We start from the raw sequence: 23,170 nt of genomic DNA on the forward strand, positions 1-23,170 counted from the left end.
CACATGGTGTAGGATGCCAGATTGTCAATATTTTTCATCAAATTACAAGAAACGAGTACATGCTGTTGGAAGTAAATTGTGGTTTCTGCCAACATCTATGAATGACAAAGGAATATATAAGTGTGGAACACAGTAGGTGTCATTATTACTTTTTATATTTTTATGTCTGTATTAAAAGGGTAACTACATACAAAGGTGAACACAACTCAAATGCAGGGCAGTATGGTTTAGTTCAATATTGTGCTTGTGTAGGCATGAGACAAGTATATTTTTGGTTTATGTATCTGTGCAGATTTTCCAACATGAATAATGGGGCACCCTACTGACAAATACCACAGGATTCTCTTTTGGTACTACTACTACTCTTATTTTAAGAGAGCCTGTCAAGACTACTACTGCAGTATTGTGCACTCATTGATTGTCCATCATTGCGTTCATGCACAGACAACAGAATTTCCATCTCTCATTTGGCTATATAAGCAGACAGGGCACAAATCACCAGAGCTAGTGGCTGGCCCCAGGATGTGTATACCGTGTTTCCCCCTAAAATAAGACCTACCCCGAAAATAAGACCTAGCGCTATTTTCAGAGATTTCTGTAATATAAGACATACCCCGAAAATAAGACCTAGTTCGGCTTTTGCCTCGGCTTTTACGGCACACAGAAAGCTGCCGCTGAAAACTACATTTCCCAGCAGGCAGCGGCACAGCTTGGCATGGCCAGGGGGGTCGCAATGAGGTCAGGGGAGGTGAGGGAACTTCTGACTGGTCCGTGCGACGAGGTGGCTCCCTGGACGGCATCAGAGAGATGAGCTAGAGGACAGCTGCAGCCTTCAGGTACTGTGACACTGTGTGACAGTATTTTTTCACTCCCCTTCTCCATCTTCTTCTGTACAGTACATTACATATCTCTGCTCTGTGTGACACCTGTGTGCCTCAGCCTCCACAGCATATTTTATCTCTATTATTTAAATTATGGTAGCAAAAAAGTATGTGGAGGGGATGCTCAATGGGGAAAAAAAATAAGACATCCCCCAAAATAAGACCTAATGTGTTTTTTTCGGGGAAAAAGAATATAAGACAGTGTCTTATTTTCGGGGAAACACGGTAGTATGGGTGGGCAAAGATAACATTGGGATGAAATCAAAAGAAACCATACTAATATATGTTAGATGTGGTCCAGGAGCAAAAGTAAGCAATTCTCCATGTGAAGGTGTCATGCACTGGTGTTAACACAGTGGAGTTTGTCGTTAAAGAAGACGTTCACTTAAGTAAAATCACGTTGTATGCATCTGCAAGTTGGAAGTGTGGAGAGATTATGGTTTAAATAAAGTTTGGCACCAGACTCACATGTTTGTGCACAATAATACTGTTTGTTTAAAACCACAGCATTTAGCACCATATTTTGTTTGTTACACGTACAGTCAATTATGTGTTATTCACACAAGTGTGGGCAGCTGGTAAAGGGTTAAGATCCACTAGTGGGGAAGTTTATTATAATATCAGGTATTCTGAGTAGCAAGGTTTTCACTGAACAATACAATGTCATCAACTTCAGATTTGTAGCCCACTATAGCTGATGGAATTATTTTGCATTGCTGTATAATGTTTTGCTGGGATTTGGAGTCCTCTACAGCCGGTGCCATTCTGCACTGCTGTGTAATGTATTGCTGAGAATTTCTGAGATTTTTACTAAAAAAAATCAGCAATTCTCAGCAATACATTACACAGCAGTGCAGAATGGCACCAGCTGTAGAGGACTATAAATCCCAGCAATACATTAAACAGCAATGCAGAATATCATCAGCTGTAGAGGACTACAAATCTCAGCAATACGTTATATAGCAATGCAGAATGGCACCGGTTATAGAGGACTATAATACATAATACATCAATGCAGTACAATGCAATTTTTTTAGTCCTCTACAGCTGATGATATTCTGCATTGATGTATTATGCATTGCTGTCCTGTATAATTGCATTGCATTGTACTGCATTGATGTATTATGTATTTTAGTCCTCTAAAACTGGTGCCATTCTGCATTGCTATATAACATATTGCAGAGATTTGTAGTCCTCTACAGCTGATGATATTCTGCATTGCTGTATAATGTATTGCTGGGATTTATTGTCCTTTGTAGATGATTGTTTTATTCTGCATTGCTATATAATGCATTGCTGAGATTTGAAGTCCCTCTGCAGCTTGGAGTCAGTGGCAGAACTACCACAGTCACAGCGGTTGCAGCTGTGACCTGGCACTCTACCACTGTCCTAAAAGCACTGTCACATGACACAAAAAAAGGTATTGGTAATTGGTATTGCCGAGTACTTGAGGAAAAGTATCGGGACTCGTACTTGGTCTGGAAAATATGGTATCGGTGCACCCCTATTACTAACCCTGATTTTTTGTGTATTTTAGAGAAGAAAACACCAATATAAGCTTGAATGTCTATGAATCCATACAAGAATCTTGTCCTGGAAAGCCAAGGATGAAAGAGCTAAGGTTGACAAAGAATTTCATAAAATGCCCGGCTAATTTTTATGACAACATTACTGAAATGTCATGGTACAAGGTAAAAAGAATAAAAAAATTAGAAGACCAACTGAAATATATAGAGGTACCATAGCAAATACAAAACAGAAATACTATTACAAAGAAGCCAGTGCATTATTTTTAGATACAGATCAGCTTTGTCACATCTTTTTTTACTATTTTTTTTATTATACGTCAGGCAGGGGCGTACCTGCCGTGAGACAAACAAGGCGTTTGCCTCGGGCAGCAGATTCCAGGGGGGTGGCAAAAATGCAGCCCCCCAAAACATTTAGGCAGCCGGGCTGCACAGAAACCGGCAGCCTGGCTGCCTAATGTTATTGGGGAGGAAGCGGCGGGCGGGGAAGACGGGGAACGGAGTGGCAGGAGGCAGGGGTTGGAGATAGAGGAGATGGGGCGGAGATGTAAGAGGCAGGGTGAAGACTGAGGAGACGGAGCAGCAGGGGGCAGAGACAGGGGAGATGGGGCGGAGATGGAAGAGGCGGGGCTGAAGACTGCAACGGAGGAGGCAAGAGCAGAGACCGCGATGGAGGAGGCGGGAGGCGTCGCCGAGGCTCGGGCTGGGTTTACCGTGCTAGGTAGGAGGATGACTGTGCTGGCAGGGCCCAGCATAGGTTCTGCACAGCCCACCAAAGAGTCGAAGGTGGGCTGTGCAATACCTTTTGGTGGGCTTTGCAGAATCTGTGGGGGGCTTTACAGGATCCGTAGGGGGCTCTGCAAAGCCCACCACAGATCCTGCACAGCCTCCCTGAGATCCGGCAGACTGCAGGGTCTCAGGGAGTCTCTGGAGGATCTGTTGGGGGCTTTGCCGGGTCTCAGGGGGGCTTTGCAGGATTTGTGGTGAGCTCTGCGAGGTCTATGGTGGGCAGAGCACACAAAAGATCCTGCACAGCCCCCCTAAGATCCTGCAGACTGCAGGGCCTCAGGGGGGCTGTGCAGGATCTTTTGTGTGCTCTGCCCACCATAGACCTCGCAGAGCTCACCACAAATCCTGCAAAGCCCCCCTGAGACCCTGCAGAGCCCACAACAGATCCTGCACCGCCGCCCTGAGACCACAGCTTTCCTGCTACGCTAATAGCGGAACATGTCAAAAGCTGGATACAGCATGTGCACTTTATCCAGCGGCTGGCAGGTTACGCAAAAAGTATTAAACAGGAAGGGGTGGGGTAAATTTAGTGGGGGAGGGGGGCGCCCCAGTTTTGCCTTGCCTAGGGCAGACCCAAACCAGAATACACCACTGACATCATGCCATATGCTTAATCTAACTTACTGAGCATTCAATGACAGCAACAATGATACATCATATATCATAGCTCCTAGCTATCTCTCTTTTGAAACTACATTATTCTGCCCATGATTACCTCTGCTTGACATTGGATATAGGAAACCATATAAATATATGAATAAACTATAACGTTTTTAGAATATTTAGAATGCACTGCTTTAGTAAGAAGGATGTACATATGTAGAGCCAAAGGAAATCTCACAGCTCCAATTCCTTAGCCACCATCAGTACTCCCCAGGTGCTGGTCCAATAGGTGCGTCTCCACCTTGGAATGTAGTAGTATACGAACAGACCGCACTATCCAGAGAATTCCAATACTTCAGACTTGATTGAAATTCACAGCAAATCCAGTATAAAAGTGAATAAAAGTACACCTGTTGCTTGTAGTTGGTTGGGGGTGTGCAGTGCTGGCATTTGGTGCTGTATACACTTTTATTCACTGTTATACTGGATTTGCTGTGAATTTCAATAAAGTCTGAAGTATTGGAATTCTCTGGATAGTGCGGTCTGTTCGTATAATACTACATTCCAAGAATCTACATATGTTTGCCTTAGTAAGAATGATCCCCACACTGTAAATTACCACATTATTTTCAAACAATAGTATAAAGCAAAAAAAAAAACAGCAACGTTGCCCTTATCAAAAAATTCAGTTTTTAAAAAAAATTAAAATGTATTTTTAATGGTTTATTTAACTTTTTTTTTACTTTTTGAACTAAAGTATAGAATGTTCACTTGACAAAGCTAATTTTTACTTAGCTTAGTTGGTAAGTAAAACATGTCCTAACACGTTGATAGTTCAGAGTTTCTGTACATGAGCCTACAGAAGTAGCATTCAGCCTTCTGTGTGTTCAGGAATACCTCCCTGCAATGCAAACAGGTAAACTTCCACAATATCAGGTTAATGACAAATTACAGTGCACTATAATACCACACTTATTGTATGTTTTCGGGCCCATTCACACCATATGCGTTCGGGCTGTGCTGGACGTTTTTTAAAGCATAGTCCGAATGCAAGACAAGGCAATTTGCCTTGTCATGGGTGGGCGCAGTTCACACCACCACGTTATGGTGATGTGCACTTAAAAAAAGTGTGGCATTCAAAGCCCAAAGAATTTAATGAAATGTCACTCACAACAACAACAACAAAAGAAAAACAGTGGGATGCAGCTCAATCAAGTGCATGAGCACTGTCTGGACACTGTGGTTGAGCATAGCTGCTGGTGTGGACAAACCCTTATTGTGAAGCCCTACAAAGCTTCACAGTATTTCATGTGTGCATGTTAACAATACACTGGTTTATGTTTTTTTAACATAGGAGTGTAAACTTCTTCAAGGACAGCATGACACTATGCTTTATATCAGTGATATCAGCAAATCAGATTCTGGAACCTACACCTGCAGTTTTACATATATGTATAATGGAAAGCCGTACAATGCTACCCGGAATATACCGGTTAGAGTGTCAGGTATATATTTTTCTGTGTATTATAATACAAGTTATCATCTCTCAGCTTTATAGCTAATAGGGACAGTCCCTCTTTCTCTGAATTCTGCACAATCCTCTCTTTTTTAGCATGCTCATTGTGGATAGATTAATAAAATCACTGCTTAAACATTGGCAAAGTCAATAATATCTTTCTTTTTAGAGCTGACCCTGTTTTTAATTGTACTGCTTATTTTCAAACACTAGTATAAAGAAAAAATAAAGATTTTGCCTATGGAAACTAAGAGGGTTATTCACAAAGCTGCCGAAGCGTATTCGGCTCGGCTATTCTGCTCGGTACCTCCGTGGTACCGAGTAGAATAGAAAACCAGTTAAAAAAGTTGAAAAAAAATTAGAAAACAGCTAGCTCCGCCCAACTGTTTTCTATTGGCAGGACCAGCTTTCATTACAATGAGAGCTTGGCGGAGCCGGCGGTAATATTAAAGCCGGCTCTGCTGAGCTCTCATCGTCAGGAGCCCACACTCACAGGCAGCCACACAGCAGAGCTGAGGAGCTGGAGGAAGTGGAGAGGTGCTGCTGCTGCTGTCAAGATGGAGCCGACATCTGAGGCTGAGGGAGCGAAAGAGCCGGCTCGCAGAGTCCTCATCGTAATGACAGATCAGCGTCCCCTGGTTACCCAGTAACCAGGGGATGCTGATCTGTCATTGCAAGTGGCCGGAGCCAGCCGTGGCCGGCCCGCTTTGGCTTTCACCTCGGCTCAGTTGAGCCGAAGCATATTCCTTCGGGAGCTGTACGGGATAAAGTCTACTGAACCGAAGGGCTCCCGTAACCGAAGCTGGCCGAAGGATCAGCCGAAGCTACGGGTTGATCCTTTGGCAGCTTTGTGAATAACCCTCTAAATGTTCATTTTCTAACTGTTGTTGAAAAACTGAGGTTAGCAGTGGCAGTACTGTTGATGTCAAACTGGAATATTCTGAATTTAAAGTAATAATAAACTCTTAAACTTTTTTTTGAAATCATGAATCCAGATCAAACTTATATACATTGCACAGCAAAGTATTTCTTCAAACTTTTTACCCAAACACAGTTATCATGGTTCCAAAGAGCTGGCTCCAAGTCTCTCAGATAAGCTTCCCTGAACTTCCTGTCCAGTGCAAGATCACAAGAGACTGAGCAGCCTCCAGCAGCAATCCATCTACTAGCTTAGAGAAGGGATTAAGGAGGAGGGGGAAGTTGGGAGCATGGGAGTGGATTGTCTTAAAGTGTCTGTGTGTTTGTGGAGACACACATAGCTTACTAGCACACACAGGTGTAGCTCCATAGGACCCTGCAAGGGGAAAGAGCCACCCTGAAACAGGATATCAGGCTAGTGCTCAGGGGACCAGCTGAATCTGCAGGAAGCTTAGGTCAGTGTGCATAACAAATACCTCAGATCCACTGGTCAGTGGGAATAAAACATGCCTCAGCATCGTTGTGCATAATAAATGCCCCTGCATCAGTGTGAGTAAAAAATGACCCTACGTTGGTGTTCATTAGAATTAAAAAATACTAGGTCAGTGGTCAGTGGGAGTAATAATTGCCTCTCCATCAGTCATTACTATAAATGCCCTGGTGTCAGCGGTCGGAATGATGTCAGTGGTCAGTGGAAGGAATGGTTCCCTATTTGCATAATAGAACAACACAACAAAATCCAAAATCATTGCACCTTTTATGTTTATTGTACATGGCAGTAGACCTCTTTCACTTGCCCATGCCAGCCTAAATTAAGATTTAAAAAATCAGCGAAAAGTCAGAAGTCTTTATCTGTATGTTTGTTTTGGATTAGTGATTGAAAGGGTTGAAGCAAGATGGTCAGCATGACAACCAGACCAATAGTATTTTCAGAAGGAGAGCTCAGCAATGTCTCGACTTTCCTCTGATGATGGGCCTAGAAAGATAACACTGCTGAAGAGCAGGTACATTGTAGTGCCTACACATATTTGTGTTGGTCATCAAATTGGTCTTTATAACCCGAGGCGGAGTCTCCTTGATCCTAAGCCTCGACTATATATAGGGTATTGACTTCTCTTCATGTAAGGATTAAGCTTCACCTACTTCTGGTGCAAAATTTTGACCCTTGTCTTTCAAATGACAATAGCAAGAGCTTCTACTGACCAATGAGGCTGTGGCTTGATTTTAACTTGGACAGAAGTTAAAGGCAGATATTCTGGTCAAATCTTCTAATCTTGATAAAATAATGCATGTTTTAAATATGTAATATTTATGTTTTATGTGAGTCATGATAAAGAAACCACTGGTAAAAAAACTTTGAAGTGAAAAATGTCTCAGACACCTTAAATTTGTCCTGGACATGTATTTCTTGTGCTAAACATATGATATGCAAGGATTTTTTCTTTTTTTTTTTACCAAAACAATGCATGGATATGTTAAAATGTTTGCTAATTTGCATTAACTGTGATTTAGTAAAAAGCTGTCTACACCTGTATGTATATATTTGCTTTACATTCACTTTGAAACTATTCTATTTTAATTACCTACAGAGAAATCTATAGTCCCATATCCACGTATTCATGGGCGCTTTAATGACACCATAGTGGCAGAAGTAGGTGAGTATATGAAAGTACACTTGTCATTGAAAGACAGTTACTATAAGATAAACCTCTCTGCTCTTTAATTTACCTGACATCTTCATTCCAGGTATTGATGTAGAGCTTCTCTTTGACAGTGCCATATGTCTGGATTTCCAGCTTCACACACTGTTAATCTTGCCATTTCCACAGTGTGTCCCCAGAGCAGTTGATATAATCTGTACTTATGCACAGCATGCTTGCACATTATGGTAGACTTACCTTCTAGTTTGCTCTCCTCCAGCGATGTGAGCTCCGCACTCTACCTTGCTGCACCGTTGGGTCTCTATTCCTATCAGTAACATTGTATATAAAATAATAATTAAGGATATTATAAAAGTTTATATAAATAATAATAAATTATTTGTATTATTATTACTACAATTAGTAAGGGCCATTTCAGATTATCTGTTGTACTAATGCATGCACATTACTTGCCTCACCACTTGCCTCCTGGACCCTATTCCCTCACCACAACTCCGGCCACCATCTTACTCTATCCTACACTCCTTTACTCACATTTTCTTTCGCTCTCTACTGGCATCTTTCCCTCCTCTCTAAAACATGCCCTCGTCACCCCATTACCCAAAAAACCCTCACTGGACCCCACCAAACGTAACAATCTCAGATCAATCTCCTTACTCCCATTCACCTCCAAACTCCTAGAAGGGCTTATGTACAACCTCACTGATAACAACCTCCTCGACCCCTTACAGTCCGGCTTTTGCCCCCAACACTCCACTGAAATCACCCTCCTAAAACTTACTTACGACTTACTAACTTCTAAAAACAATGGCCACTACTCCTTACTTTTGCTATTAGACCTTTCTTCTGCTTTTGACACAGTTGCCCACCCACTATTCCTAAAAAAACTCCACTCGCTTGGCCTACAAGACTGCTCTCTCATGGTTCTCCTCCTATCTATCTAAGCGCTCCTTAGTGACACTTAGGGGGTGATTTACTAACCTAAACACACACACACACCAGGTGTGTGTGATTTTCACACAGCAAAACGTATTTATCAACCAAAAAGTCTCTAAAAGCATATTTCCACTAATGCCATATATGGAAAAATCATGCACATGATGCATATATAATGCTGCTTCACAGTTTAGACAAAAATGGTTAGCTCATGCATTTACATTCCTTGCATTCATCAACGCAAGCAACACAACATAGAGCTAATTTACCCAACATCACCTTGGAATTCCTTCAGGGCTTTGCACAACACACCTGCTGGGTGTGTACACATTACAAAGGTGTTTAGATTCCACCCAAAGATCATGCTGGGAGGGAACACACTGCAGAGGTGTATACACATTCGTGGTGTGTTTATAAGGTTAGTAAATCAACCCCTTAGTGTCACCTACAAACCTAACTCCTCCGCTCCTCTTCCTCTTTCTGTAGGGGTCCCCCCAAGGCTCTATCCTTGGAACCCTTCTCTTCTCTATCTAAACCTCACATGGCTTCCAATACCATCTCTATGCCGATGACACTCAAATGTATCTTTGCACTCCACGACTCACCCCTTCAGTGTCCTTGCGTATCACTAATTTATTAACTGACATATCAGTCTGGATGTCACAACACTTCTTAAAACTCAATCTTTCAAAAACTGAGCTCATATTTCCTCCCGCTTGTGCACCTTCCCCCAACTTTTCCATTGAGTTTGATAACACAACTATCCATCCCTCCTCCCATGCCACGCTGCTAGGTGTCATCCTTGACTCGAACTTCACCTTTCTGCCCCACATCCAATCACTATCCAAATCCTGCCAACTTCACCTTTGTAACATCTCTAAAATACGCCCCCTTCCTCACCAATGAAACCACAAAGTTACTCATCCACTCAGTTGTTATCTCTCGTCTTGACTATTGCAACTCTACTTAGGCTATCTCACCTTCAGTCTATCATGAATACTGCTGCTAGACTCATCCACCTAACCAACCTCCCAGTGTCTGCAACCCCCCTCTGCCAATCTCTCCACTGGCTTCCAGTCGCCCAAAGGATAAAATGTAAAATATTAACAACCACTTACAAAGCCATCCACAACTCTGCCCCCCGCTATATATTAAAAACTTTTCTCAAAGTATCACCCTAACCGTCCCCTCCGCTCTTCCAAAGACCTTCTGCTCTCTAGCTCCCTCTTCAACTCCTCCTGTGCTCGCCTCCAGGACTTCTCTAGAGTCTCTCCCATCCTCTTAAACCCATTACCCCAACCTGTCCATCTATCTCCTACTCTGACTGCCTTGGTAATCCAAAAAGACACATCTCTTCAGCCTCAAACTAACCACTGAACTATCACTTTCTCAAACAATGCATCACCACACAGCTACCTCCTCATGTATCACTTGCCCCTCCCTTTTTAGATTTTAAGCTCTCATGGGCAGGGTCCTTCTTACCAGCTCGTCTTGAATTGTATTGTGATTCTAATGTCTTGCTTATATTGTAAGCCACTATGCAAACTGTTGGTGCTATATAAATCCTGTATAATATTATTATTATTAATAATAATAATGAATTCTACAATTTTTGCATGTTGAGGCAGCCATTTATTATGAATGGGTGGTCAATGCACATCGACACAGGAAAAACCTACCTGCACTATTTTTTTCAAAGCAGTGCACCACATCACTTATATGGTTCACACGGAGGGTTCCAATGCACTAAACTGCAAGTGTCTTTGCACAGGGTATGTGCTTTGGGGGTGCAATTTGTTAGCTCGACTCACAGATCTGAATGGGCCTTCAAAGTGCTTTTCTTTCACATATCTATAAAGCCTGCTATCAACAAACCCTTTTCCTTAGCCACATACAGATATACTATTAAGGAGTATGTAATTTTCTCTGAACCCTATTTCACAGGTACATCAGTAAATATGTTGTGTTCTGCCTTTGTTTGCATTACATGCAAGAGTGATTTTGACCTTTTTTGGAGGGTGAACGGTAACAGAATAAATAATACATTCAGGAAATTTAGAGAACTTAAAAGGTAAGCTAAAATTGTTTGTCTTATGGAGTTTGTAAGCAAGTTAAAGCGTGTCAAAGGGTTTTTAGTAAGGGCCCATTCACTCCAGGGCAGTACATTGTGGTACATTTAATGTACATGTTAATGTATGTTATGTCATATATTAATGTTTGTTGCATTAAGAGCAGCTGTTTGAAGTGGCTGCCTAACAAACCACGATGGATAAATTATAACTGAAAATACTAAAATCATATGTAAAGTCAAACTTTTTTTAGTTCTATATAGAGTAAGGAAGAATTCAAACACCTGTCAAGTTTTTTGCCATCTGTGTCCCTTCACTTACTGTCCTGGAAATGCAATGGGAAACGGGAGAAAATTTCTGTAAAAAAGTGAACAGCATTCTCATTTTAGAAAGTTGCCCCCTGAACCGGTGTCACCATTGAGGACTTTTCCTTACCTCTTGCTTTAGTGACAACTCAAAATTATGGATTTTATACAATTTCTGTCTCGGTAACAATGGTCACTAAGACAAAAAAGAGAGGGTGAATCTCCCCAGTGTGCACACAGACAGTATAGAAAACTTGATAAAGAGTCTAACCTTTCCCACTCTATCCTAAACTAAATAAAATAATGCTATGCCTCAGTTATGTTACATAATTGAAATCAATTTACAAGAAATGGCTATTTCATGCAGATAGATATGAATACTATTGTTAGTGCTTTCACAAAAATGATTTCTGATTTACTAAAAAGTTTACTTGTCCTTTAAAGAGAAGGTATAGCATATTTTCAGCAAGATATATTTTGATTTACTTTTGCAGTATTTTTTGTGTGACTTTCATAGCAAAAATAGAGATTTGTAGATTAGCCACCAAAACCAGAGTATATTATCTACTGCAATGACTCTTCCTAACTGCTTACCAACTTTAAAAATCAGCCACAGAGAGAGTACATTGTTTGTAATGAGTCAGCTGATTGACAGATGAAGCAGTTAAGCACATCTATCATGTAGCACTGCAAACCTGGAAGTAGAGCCTGTGTTTATAATGATCAAATACTTGTCCCCATACAATTACAATTCATACTTGCTAACTGTCCCGCACTTGCCAGGACATTCCTGCTGAAGGGACACTAAAATCAGGAGGTAAATCTTAAAAATGTATTCAAATACCTTAACTATTAATAAAAATGTATCTTATTTGTGTATCACTCAGCTGTAAATCCTCAAATCCACAAAATAGCTCCCGTGATGGACTACAATCTCAATACAAATGATCAAATTAAATGTGAGATTGTAGTAGCAAGCTTGGAGCAGTGGCTACCTTACAACACACATAGGGAATATGGGGAACAAAAGCCACCCTCCAGAAGGTAGGACAGTGTCAGCAGCAATTCAGAGATGATTTGAGGATCTACAGAGTGATACTCAAATATGCTACATTTTCCCTAATAGTTAGGGTCCTTGAATGCATTTTAAAGATTCAACTCCTGAGTTTAGTTTCACTGTAATGTCCTGCCTTACTTTTTTCCAAAGTTATGCCCCAGGCAGCTCACTAAGGCTGCCCATGGGGGGTACATGTGCTACCTCTCAGTGGTGTCACTACTGCCAGGGAAGTGTGAATAGGAGCTGTGGTAGTGGAAGGGACTTGGACTCAGTATGCCATTATCTGTCACCTAAGTGCATCAGCTCTGAGCTGCACGGCCATCGCAGACGGGCCGCCTATATGGGGATACCAGGGATGCCTGGCAGAGGCTGCCTTTTGGCGGTCCTAGTGCATCATCCAAAGGCAGCCTCTGCCAGACAAACCTGGTATTCCCATACAGGTGGACATATGGTCCACTGTTGTCACTATCAGGTGGTTAAGAGCAATAATGTACACCCAACACTGGAGTGAATGCATGTAGAGAGATTCAGCTAAAGAACTTGGAGGAGATCAGGTAAAAAAAGGGGGAAACTAGGGGTGTATTTATAAACAAAACAAATATTCTTAGTAGATTTTCTTTTAAAGTCAAATATAATATTTGTAAAAAATGTATTATCTTCAGTGGTTGGAGCAGAGTAGCAACATAATAAATACTAATTTTCTATGCTCCTTAGCTAGTGGCAATAATGTGGTATTTTCCTAATATTACATTCAACTTGAAAAGAAAGTATAGTAAGAATGTTCAATTTTGCCTCCATTTGCACACAAGGAACATTCACAGAGTTTTGCAGGACACATTTGTTTGTAAATACACCCCAAGTGTTTCTTGTAAAAGCAAACAAAATGTTATCCAGCTATGATGTACTGTTACTTTAAACATGTTTTAGGATTGTGACCAAATAAGTTATCACCATATCCTGTAAGCTAATGTTTTACAGTGGGTGAAGAAACTGAGCTTCTTCAGAAATACAAGACTGAGGTTTTGGAATGCAATTTAAAGGCCCCAAACATGAGTATTGAAAGTCTGTAGCTAGATCTCGAATACACACTGCATGCATCCCAAGACTATTTCTGAAATAGAAGCGTTCTGCAAGAAATAACTTTAGGAAACTATTGGGCGGAGCTAGCTGTCACTGCACAATCGTTTTCTATTTACTTATTTTTACTTTTTTCACTCTTTTTCTGTTCTGCTCGATCCCTCTGAGGGACCGAGCAGAACAGCCGAGCCGAATGCCGCCCAGCGGCATTCGGCTATTCACTCACTGCTGTTTGGCATCTTTAAGAATAGCCCGAAAGGTAGTGAGAAGCCTGCTGGAGGTTCGGCTCAGCCGATCCAGATGTTGGATCGGGCTGAGTTGAACTCCTTCTGCACTTCGGGTCGGATCGGTCATTCACTCGGCTGCCCTCAGCAGCTTTGTGAATAGACCCCATAGACTTAATGGGAAAGGCTTAGAAACTCTAGGATTTCTTTTATTGCTGCCTGTGTCATTTTAAGGAGATTTCCTCTTGCCTTCTGTGTAGCCTCAGGAACAGGTAGTAAGTGCAACTCTGTCTTTTGGGGACAAAGACCATGTAATAAGGGAAAAAGTAAATAAAAGCGGAACCTATGTCACATTTCCATTGTAGTTTTTTTTGGTCCCTGTTTGGAAGATTTACTTCACTTTCTGTGTTGTCATTGGATCGGGAAATAAGAGGAGATCTCCACAGTGAGTACACAAACAGCAGTGTGGACAGTTTAATTTCAACTAATAGGTGAATGTGTACAAATATATCAAAAATCAAGGATAACATCAGAGTTTACGCTGATTATTACTACTCACTGTGCAGCATAATATTTAAACATCTCCTATAAAAACACATGTTGTTGGATGTTGGAGTAGAACACCTGTTGATATTTACAACACCTATAGGCCTCATTCACACTGCCGCGCATATACGCGCTTACGTGTGTATTGTACCATATGCAACATATGCAAATAAATGGCTCCATACACATAGCCACGTATAGAGCTGTATATTTGCGTAGCGTATATATGCGCAAAACAGAATGGAACAGAGATGCGTCCGGGCAGCGTATTTCTGCGTATTTACGCGCACATACGTGTGTTTACTGCCTATTTACGCGCACATGCGTACAGCACATGAAAAATTCCATTACGAGTGATGCATTCTGGGATTGCATATAGTGCACGCATATATGCTCGTATATACGTGCATAGACGCTCATATATACGCGCATAGACGCAATATACAATTTTGATGCGTTGTGTGTGAATGAGGCCTTATATTGAGATTGGTATATCTAGGGCAACAAAATAGCATCACTAAATATACACGGGTTCACCACCTCACATTGTTGCGGCTGGTCTAGCACCACTAATTACTCCAAGCGCAGCAACTTGCTGTTTTTGTTTTAGTTTAATTTCAACATTTAAAAAAAAAAGGAGTGCTGTTCAGTAAGCCAAACTAATCAATCACAACACAGCTTTCATTAATCACATAGTAATAATGTTAAATAATACATTTTTTTAATTACCTAATAATTATGGATCTAGAGATCAAGCACTCCCTAAATAAAGGAATAGAAGATGCACAGATAAAATGGAAGATTGATAGTGTGAAGATTTATTTTAATCAGAATAAAAAAAAAAAAAGATACTATCAATATGTTAGACATATCCATCAACTAATGATTATTTTCAGAACCTACAGCATATCCTCATATGAAATTTACACTGAGACGAATCTCACTATTCTGAAAGTGGAGAACAATGATTATATGTCTAATTATAGTTGCATTGCCTACAATAATAAAGGAAAGGACGAAATAATACGAATTTTAAAACCTCCAGGTAAGACATTATAGAGGAAGAAGATGACATATTTACCTTTTAAAGTGGACCTGGAAAATAAGTTAATTTCTTATAGTGAACCTCTAGAAACAATAATTGTGTCTAAGCTGTACCCTGAAAAAGTATATTGTATGGAATTCCTCCTAAAAGTTGCAGTGCACTTCTTGTGTTTTGGCATTCCTTTGCATGCAGCATCATAGCTGTATATCTGCAGTGTGAGATCATTTAAGGCACAGCTGCCTCTGAATTCTAGTCTGAAAAGATTTGGAGTGAGATTTGATGATGCCACTACTGTGCTGCTTGCTAGAGAACAAGCTGTACCTGAGGACCAGCAGACAATCAATTCCCTGCTTTTGCTTATTTAATTCTGTGGATATGTGCATGCTGAACCTCTCATTCATTTGCTTGATTATGCCTCCATAAGTCCATAAGGGAGACCACTCTGATATGAGGATCTCTACCACACAGAGACATGCGGAACAGTGCATAACAAGGCATGGTACATTATTCATAAGGAGAGGAGAAGCAGCTACAGGGTGACCACAGGCAATACTTGTAACTAGTATTTTGCCCTCTGCTTGCGCTTTTTGGGCACAGTTTCCAGAGCTCAGGATCTCTTTAAACTAAGTTGATACACTGAAATACTCATAGGTATTGTTTTTTCTTATCTCCGTATTTCCAGGAATTTATATAGTCTAGGAAAAAAGGGAACATTGGTAGGTAACATTGTAAGTGTGAATAACCTGATTTAGTAAGATTTTGGAAAACTATCCAATCATCAAATTATCTTTTTTTTTTATACCTGATTACCCTAATTATTTTAACAGTGTTGGTGCATTGATAAATTAATAAATTATCTTCATATTGAGTTATTATCTAGGATGGCATCTAGAATTAAAGCCAGGAATTAAATTCACAGAACAACAGTCTTGCTTACTGCAGAGTAATGAAAAGTCTAAGCGCCAAGCACTACAGTTGGTTATTTTAAAATATTGTGGTGTACACACTCTCAGCCTCACCCTACACAGAGATTTTCCAGCTCACTGGAAAACAATCTAAGCACAGCAGACTGGGACTGAACGACACTGGGGCAGGTCAACTGAGCAGTTAACCTTCTACGCAAACACATTAGCTACCACCACATGTTTTCATGCAAACATGCACTGTTAATAGCATCCACTGTTGCAATTCTGACCCTAAAAGTCTGTATCACTCACTGCAATGTCCATACAGGAATGTAACAACGTTTACAATTTGGTATCTTTTCAGAGTTCCTAATTTCTAGTTAGAGTCTTCAGAGATTCAGCTCAATAATTTTTAAATATCGTCTAATGAAAAGAAAAGAAAAATGTTGCAAGAAATATTTACAGAAAATATATTTAAAAAACAAACATATGCAAAAGTAAAAATAAAACGGTGAAGTGAAAACATACTTAAGTAGAGTACATTTGGCCTTGGATATAGTGTAGAGTTTAGATCACTTGAAAACTAAGGGGGTTATTCACTAAAGAGACGAAGGATCCAGCTGTAGCTTTGGCTGATCCTTCTGCTTGCTTCGGCTGCCTCTGTCCTTCGGTTCAGTTTTCTTTTCTTATATTATATATAAAAATATAATATAATAATATATTATATTCTTATATATTTCTTATATTTTAATTTTTTTTAATTTTTCCTTTTTTTAAATGTGTATGAGAATAGTGGCGAACGGCAGCGAGGGAGCTGCCGGAGCTTCGGCACAGCCAATCCAGATGTTGGAGCGGCTGAGTCTTACTCCTTCTACACTTCGGCTTAGCTGAACATGCAGAGCATGTTCGGCTGACCGATGGCAGATGATGTACGGTTGATTTTAGCCCATGTACGGCGGAAATCAGCCTTACAAGACTGAAGTAAATAGCCGAATAGGGTTCAGCTCACTTCGGCTGGGTTAGTCACTTGGCTACCTTTGGCAGCTTTGTGAATAACCGCCTAAGTCCAATCTGATGTTGCAAGAGTCACATGCCCCAATAAATGACTCTTAGCACTCCTTAAAGGAGAACTATGAGGTGAGTGCTTTTCACTCACCTCATAGTTCTAGCCGACCTGTGACAATGAGACTGTCACAGGTCGGCTCAGTAGATCGGGAGGTGAGCGAACACATACAGGGTTCACTCGCCTCTCGATCCTGTCACGGCTCTCTGCCGTGACAGGGGGACAGGGGGAGGGGCTGGATTCCCCTCTTCCTGCTCCGATCTGCGGAACGGACGGGGGAGGGGGCGGGTACAGCTGGCTCTGCCTCTAGATAGGCAGAGCCAGCTGTCACTCACGCAGCTGGGCAGATCCCGTCAGCTAAGTCGTGATCCGCTCAGGCTGCGGCGTCTCAGTATACCGCGAGCTGTAGCTCGCGGTATACTGAGCTTAGGGTAACGGGAGGACGCTAGTTTGTGTCCTCCCATTACCCTAAGGAGAACTATGGGGAAAAACACTGACCCCATAGTTCTCCTTTTAATAGTTCTTATTGCAAAACGAGAGCTGCTAGCTGCTAGTGCTACTACATTTTCTTCTCACAAAGACAAGGTGCTACAGGGCTGTCCCACCCAATCAAAATGTCTAAGTAGTGTGTTGTGGGTTTGCTGAAGTGTAACCTCCTTTTAGAAAGATAACTCCATTATGGTAGGAGTTATGGAATATGAATGAAACTTTACTTTGTGGAGTTTAGCTGTAGGTCAGTATAGATAAATACCCTAGCCTCACAGAAGTGTATTCCTAAAACTGCACACCGGACCATTTATGACAGGGCCTTATCAGAGGTCCTTTGAAGACCCCGGGCTAGTTAAAATGTATGCATTTCTTCTACATTTGGGTGGGGGCACGCTTTGGCATCTTTGCCTTCAGTGCCAGAGGGACCTGTCCCAAAACTGTAATCAGGAGAGCTAAGCATATAACCTATTGCATTAGGATATTAAATTACACTGTAATATTTCCTAGAGACTGACATTTTAGGATTTGCAAGATTACATTCAGGCTGTAGCAATAAAATCTATCTCCTACAGAGGTTCTACCCTTCCCCGCTCTACTTAAAAAAAATAAAAAAAAGTTTTATTTGTTTTTGTACCCATGTTGGAGAGATTTTGCACACTTTCTGTTTTTGTGACTTCACGGGAACTGAGGTAGTAGAACTGAGGGTATTTTTTTTTAAAGAAAGTTGGAAATCACTGTGATATTTTTTTTGTATACTTCACACAAACCATGTAAACTAGTCACTATTTAGTATGTATTTAGACCTAGGGCAAAAGCTGGTTACTAGTATTGCCTGTAGTTTCCCTGCAGCTGATCTGTCCCCATTACGGTCTTACCATATCTTGTGCTGCATTGTGTCTCTGTGTAGAGGTGCCATTTCTTTGTAAACAGCAAATCCTATTTTGCTTTTATGATTAGCTTAAAGCAGACCTTTACACTTGCAGAGCATTCACTTCCTGCTTTGAAAGGGCAAAATTACTTCAGTTTCCCAAAGCAATGTACACTGGGATTGCCTTGTCATTAACAAAGCATTGCTGGGAAATTTCATCTGTAGTCTCAGGAGATCTCAGAAGAAGGCATTTCCTCCTCCCCTGGGATGATGTGTATGGTCACATGTGCCAGAATTTAAGGAAGTAAAAGGAGATCTAGTAATCTGCCCTTAGGAAAAATGGCCACTGTCAGAAGACTGAGGAGGGAAAAGAGAAATAAGGTATGCAAAGAATACAAAGCCGACAATTATCTAGAAGTATGTGTTTGTAGATTGTCATTACTAAACATTTCTAAAGGTGTGTTTGTTGTTATTTTAAAGATATGGGTAAAGGTTCGCTTTTGGTATAATGTAATTGCCTTATGTTTCAGAACCTAACAGAATGGATCCTATAGTTTTTTCGGTTGTTGTCTTGGGAGCTTTAAGTTGCTTATTACTCTTGTTATATACACGTTACAAAATTGATCTTGTGCTACTATGCCGAGACATTTTCAAGAAATATCATTACAGAAATGGTAAGTATGACATTGAGCAAGCCAATTCTATGAATTACATTTTGTGGTAAATATCCTGCCTCTCAATGCAGAATGAGAAAATATAAATTCAGCTTATAATATCTAGATTATGTAATGTACTGATATACTGTACTTTGTCTGGTATCAAATACTCATACAAAGTTCAAAATGGGCTAGCTGGGATACTAGGTAGTTCAAGCAGAGCAAATTATGAAGAGAAAAAAACCCAGTAAAAAATGATATTATATACACACACAGCAGTTACCTCGTGTTAAAACATCATGTTAAAACGATTAGTAGATGTAGAGAAAGGTGAAGTTATTTGCAAATCACAAATCTGGGCAATTCAAACTGTTCCTGTAAAAGCCAAGCTTGGCACTGCTCCTTCATACCTCCCTATTGGCTCTTTAATGTAATGGGTAGACTCACTAAACAACAGTTTTGCCAGAGGGAACAGAATTGACATGAGCTTCATGTTTACAGGTATTAGTCTCTCACAACTAAATTCCCCAAGTTATTTGACCTTACAATTTTTGGAGAATCTATTAAAAAGATCTATAAATATCAGATATGGATTAGATTTGCCTTAACAAGAAAGGATTTTTTTCATTGCTTCAATCTGCATTTAAAGAAGAACTCAAGTTATTTAACACATTAACCCTTGCAGAGGGGCTATACTTATCTGATCCTCTGTCCTGGGGCAGTCAGTGTTCATCTCTCTCCCCCTCCGCTCCGGCTGTGTATGTCCCTCAGCGTCCACTGATCTGTAAGGATCTAATGCAGGTGAATGGACCTGCATTAGACATGATGATGTCAGTGGGGAGGAGAGGCTGGGGGACCGGTCTAGCAGCTTGGATTGTGAGGATAAACCCCACTGCAAGGGTTAATTTTTCACATTCCTGGAGTTCCACTTTAAATTCTGCCATTTGGCTTCATATGTGAGAGGGTTTTTTAGCACAATTTTAGTTATACACTCATGCTTATTAAATAAGCAGTCCAAAGCACTGATATTATTTTTACTATATCAGCTCAATTAACATTCATGTTCGTGTGTTTTTAGATGGCAAAGAATACGATGCTTATGTGATCTACCCAAGCACTTGCTATGAAAACTCCACGGATAACTCTGCAGATTATTTTGTAAATACCATTTTACCTAAAGTGCTGGAAAATAAATGTGGATTTCGGCTTTTTGTCCCTGGGAGAAACGCAGTGCCTGGTGAAGGTAAGGTGCTCACACAGTGCTGGGTTCTTATTATTACAGTTGCTGTTGTTGACACACAGTTTTCTATTAGATGATGTCATACAAAGAGAATTCTATGCTTCATATATTTAACAAAACATTATTAAAAATGCCATTAATACATATTGTATATGTGCTTGGTGGCCAGGTCAGTTGTTAAAGGTATTATAATGGGGCAGACATGGACCGAATTGCTCCTTGCCTTTTGTCCCATGTGTATGCCTTACAAATAAGGTCAACCTATGTCATGAAGTTTAATCTATGAAGGGTTATGGGCCTTGGCATCACTGCAGCCAGATATGTCCGTGCCAGCCAAGCATGAATATTTCAACGATAATTTACTTTACCTACATAGGAGTATGTGAGAACCTCATCATGGGCTATTTGACAGTAAAAAGCTGCTAAGAGGTGCAGAGGTGAGGAAAGTACAAGGAAACACGAGGCACAGAAACATCTCAAAGCACAAGGAGGCCCAAAGCAAGTAGTTGAAAATAGTGTTTCTGGCTTTAAAGAAGAACTCTGGGAATTTAACAAACTTACCCTTGCAGTGCGACTACCTCCACACTTCAAGTGTTAAGTGCTCATTTTGGTTTAGGGGCTGAATTAAAAAGATATACTCACCTGAGCCTTGGTCCTACCTGGCTGCTAGATTGGTCTCCACAACCTCTTCTCCCCTTTGCTCTGTCGGTGTCATGAGACAAGGAGGGCTTTTTAGCCCTCAGTACAGCAAGGAAAAGCATGCTTTACTTAAAGGACATACTTAATATAATATCTACAGAGCTTCTAGTGAACATATACACCAAAGGGGCTGATTCATAAATCTTCCACCTATCGTATAGCTGGGTGATTGCTATGCCCTCTTTTCCTGTGAACCCCCACATATATTAACAGATTTATATATTTAAACAGCAATAAAAAAATACACAATGAACCAAAATCTACTCAAGAGATTGAGAACACAGAGTCCCCAATCTCCTTTGCTGTATCCCCTGTTATCAATGAACAGGAATCCTCTATACTGACTGTTCCTGTTCATTCATAACATAGTATGATTACTATAACCACAATTATGAATGAACAGGAGGCGATTTAGATCCTCATTTATCTACAAACACTCAGCGATCACTGATTGCTGAGTGTTTGCTCTCGCTCTCCTCTCTGACACGCTGTCACAGGAGGCTGATCGAGCGGAGCAGGGAGGAGAGCCCAGCCTCCTGTGACAGCGCGGGCTGTCTCCGCCCCCACACCGCTCTGCCGGACTATGATAGGCGGCTGAGTGGTGTGGGATGAGAGACACCGGCCGCTCGCAGCGCTCTCCTCCCACAGCGCTCGGCCAGCTGTCACTTTCTCTCCTCCCTGCTGGGCGCTGCTCTGTGAAAGAAAACAGGGATGTGCTGATGTATCGGCAGGAAAATTACACTTTCGGCATTTAGCCAAAAGTGCAATTTTCGCCCGATATGTTCCGGCGGCCGATATATCGGTGCATCCCTACTTTATATTACAGTCCTTTTCATATAGGGAAAACAGGCTGAGCCCTGTAGTTCTACAAACTATGATTTAGGGACTTTGATATTGTTATTTTTACTGAGCACAATAACACTTTATAGCACATTAGTGTGGATTATTCCATTTGTATAGGGCTTACTGTTTTGTAGTCCAATCGAAGATCTGGCTTTTTATTGTTTTTGTGTGGATTGCTATTTATACATAATATATCTGTTGATATACTGTATGTAGGGATTCACAGGATAGGTGGACACTAGGCTGGTAAGTAGGTAGTTCAGTAGGAGCACTATAGATATTATATAAATATGTATATTATACAAGTGGTTTCATTAACACCTTTTTAACTGTGGTAGCTATTAGTTAGATTTAGTTCGTTTCTATCATTTAAAATAACACTTCGGATATGATGCACATACATTTCCAATCCACATAATAGTTTTAACAAAAACATTTCAAAAACACTGCATTGGATAATTTGCTATATCCAATGCTCCGTATGTTTCAAAATGTTGCAACAGTTTTACATTTTTTTGAGTATACCTCACAATGTTTATTCACATCTTTATAGTCAATATTAGAGATATTTACAAATTGGTTTCAAATTATTACTTCATAGATGTCAGCAGTTCATCAGCAATCAACATAGAGAAGAGCAGAAGGCTTATTATTGTTCTTAATGCCGAAACAAGAAGTATGGATTCGCTGTATGATCAACAAATTGGACTCTACAGTGCCCTAATATACAGTAGTTTAAAGGTGATCATAATCACACTGGGCAAAATGAATGAGAACACAGAAATGCAAGACTCTCTTATGTACATCATGAATCAAAAAGGGAGCATCCAATGGGATGACAAATCAAATGATACTTTGTCACCAAATAGTCAATTTTGGAAGCGTGTGAGATATCAAATGCCTGTAAGTATGATCAACAAATTGGACTCCACAGTGCCCTAATAAACAATAGTTTAAAGGTGATCATAATCACACTGGGTGAAATTAATGAGATGGAATGGCAAAACAAATGATAATTTGATACCAAATATTATATACCAAATTTTGGAAACATGTGAGATATCTAATGCTTGTAAGTTTCAGTTCTTACATTTGTTATCACTCCCAACATGGCTGTACCCAGGATGCATTGCCTTGCCCCCTGGTACAATCCTGCTAGTATGAAAGGACCTATTAACATCTATGCAATCCCTTGCTGTGCATTAACGCACAGGGCTTAACACTTATTATTACATCATACATTAACATGCATTG

The 23,170-nt window shown here is 40.5% G+C and overlaps 1 protein-coding gene across 1 annotated transcript; it reads left to right on the plus strand.

Moving 5' to 3' along the window:
- Window positions 1-3,022: 3,022 nt before the first annotated feature.
- On the plus strand, window positions 3,023-22,858 carry LOC108785109 (interleukin-1 receptor-like 1). The gene is made up of 5 exons (XM_018554118.1): window positions 3,023-3,128; window positions 5,173-5,304; window positions 19,009-19,152; window positions 20,213-20,377; window positions 22,470-22,858. The coding sequence occupies exons 1-5, from the start codon at window positions 3,023-3,025 to the stop codon at window positions 22,856-22,858; spliced, it is 936 nt and encodes a 311-aa protein (XP_018409620.1).
- The last annotated feature ends 312 nt before the right edge of the window (window positions 22,859-23,170 follow it).

This window comes from Nanorana parkeri, unplaced genomic scaffold (genome assembly GCF_000935625.1).
Source record: "Nanorana parkeri isolate BGI_ZX_2015 unplaced genomic scaffold, ASM93562v1 scaffold143, whole genome shotgun sequence".
Classification (NCBI taxonomy): Eukaryota; Metazoa; Chordata; class Amphibia; order Anura; family Dicroglossidae; genus Nanorana; species Nanorana parkeri.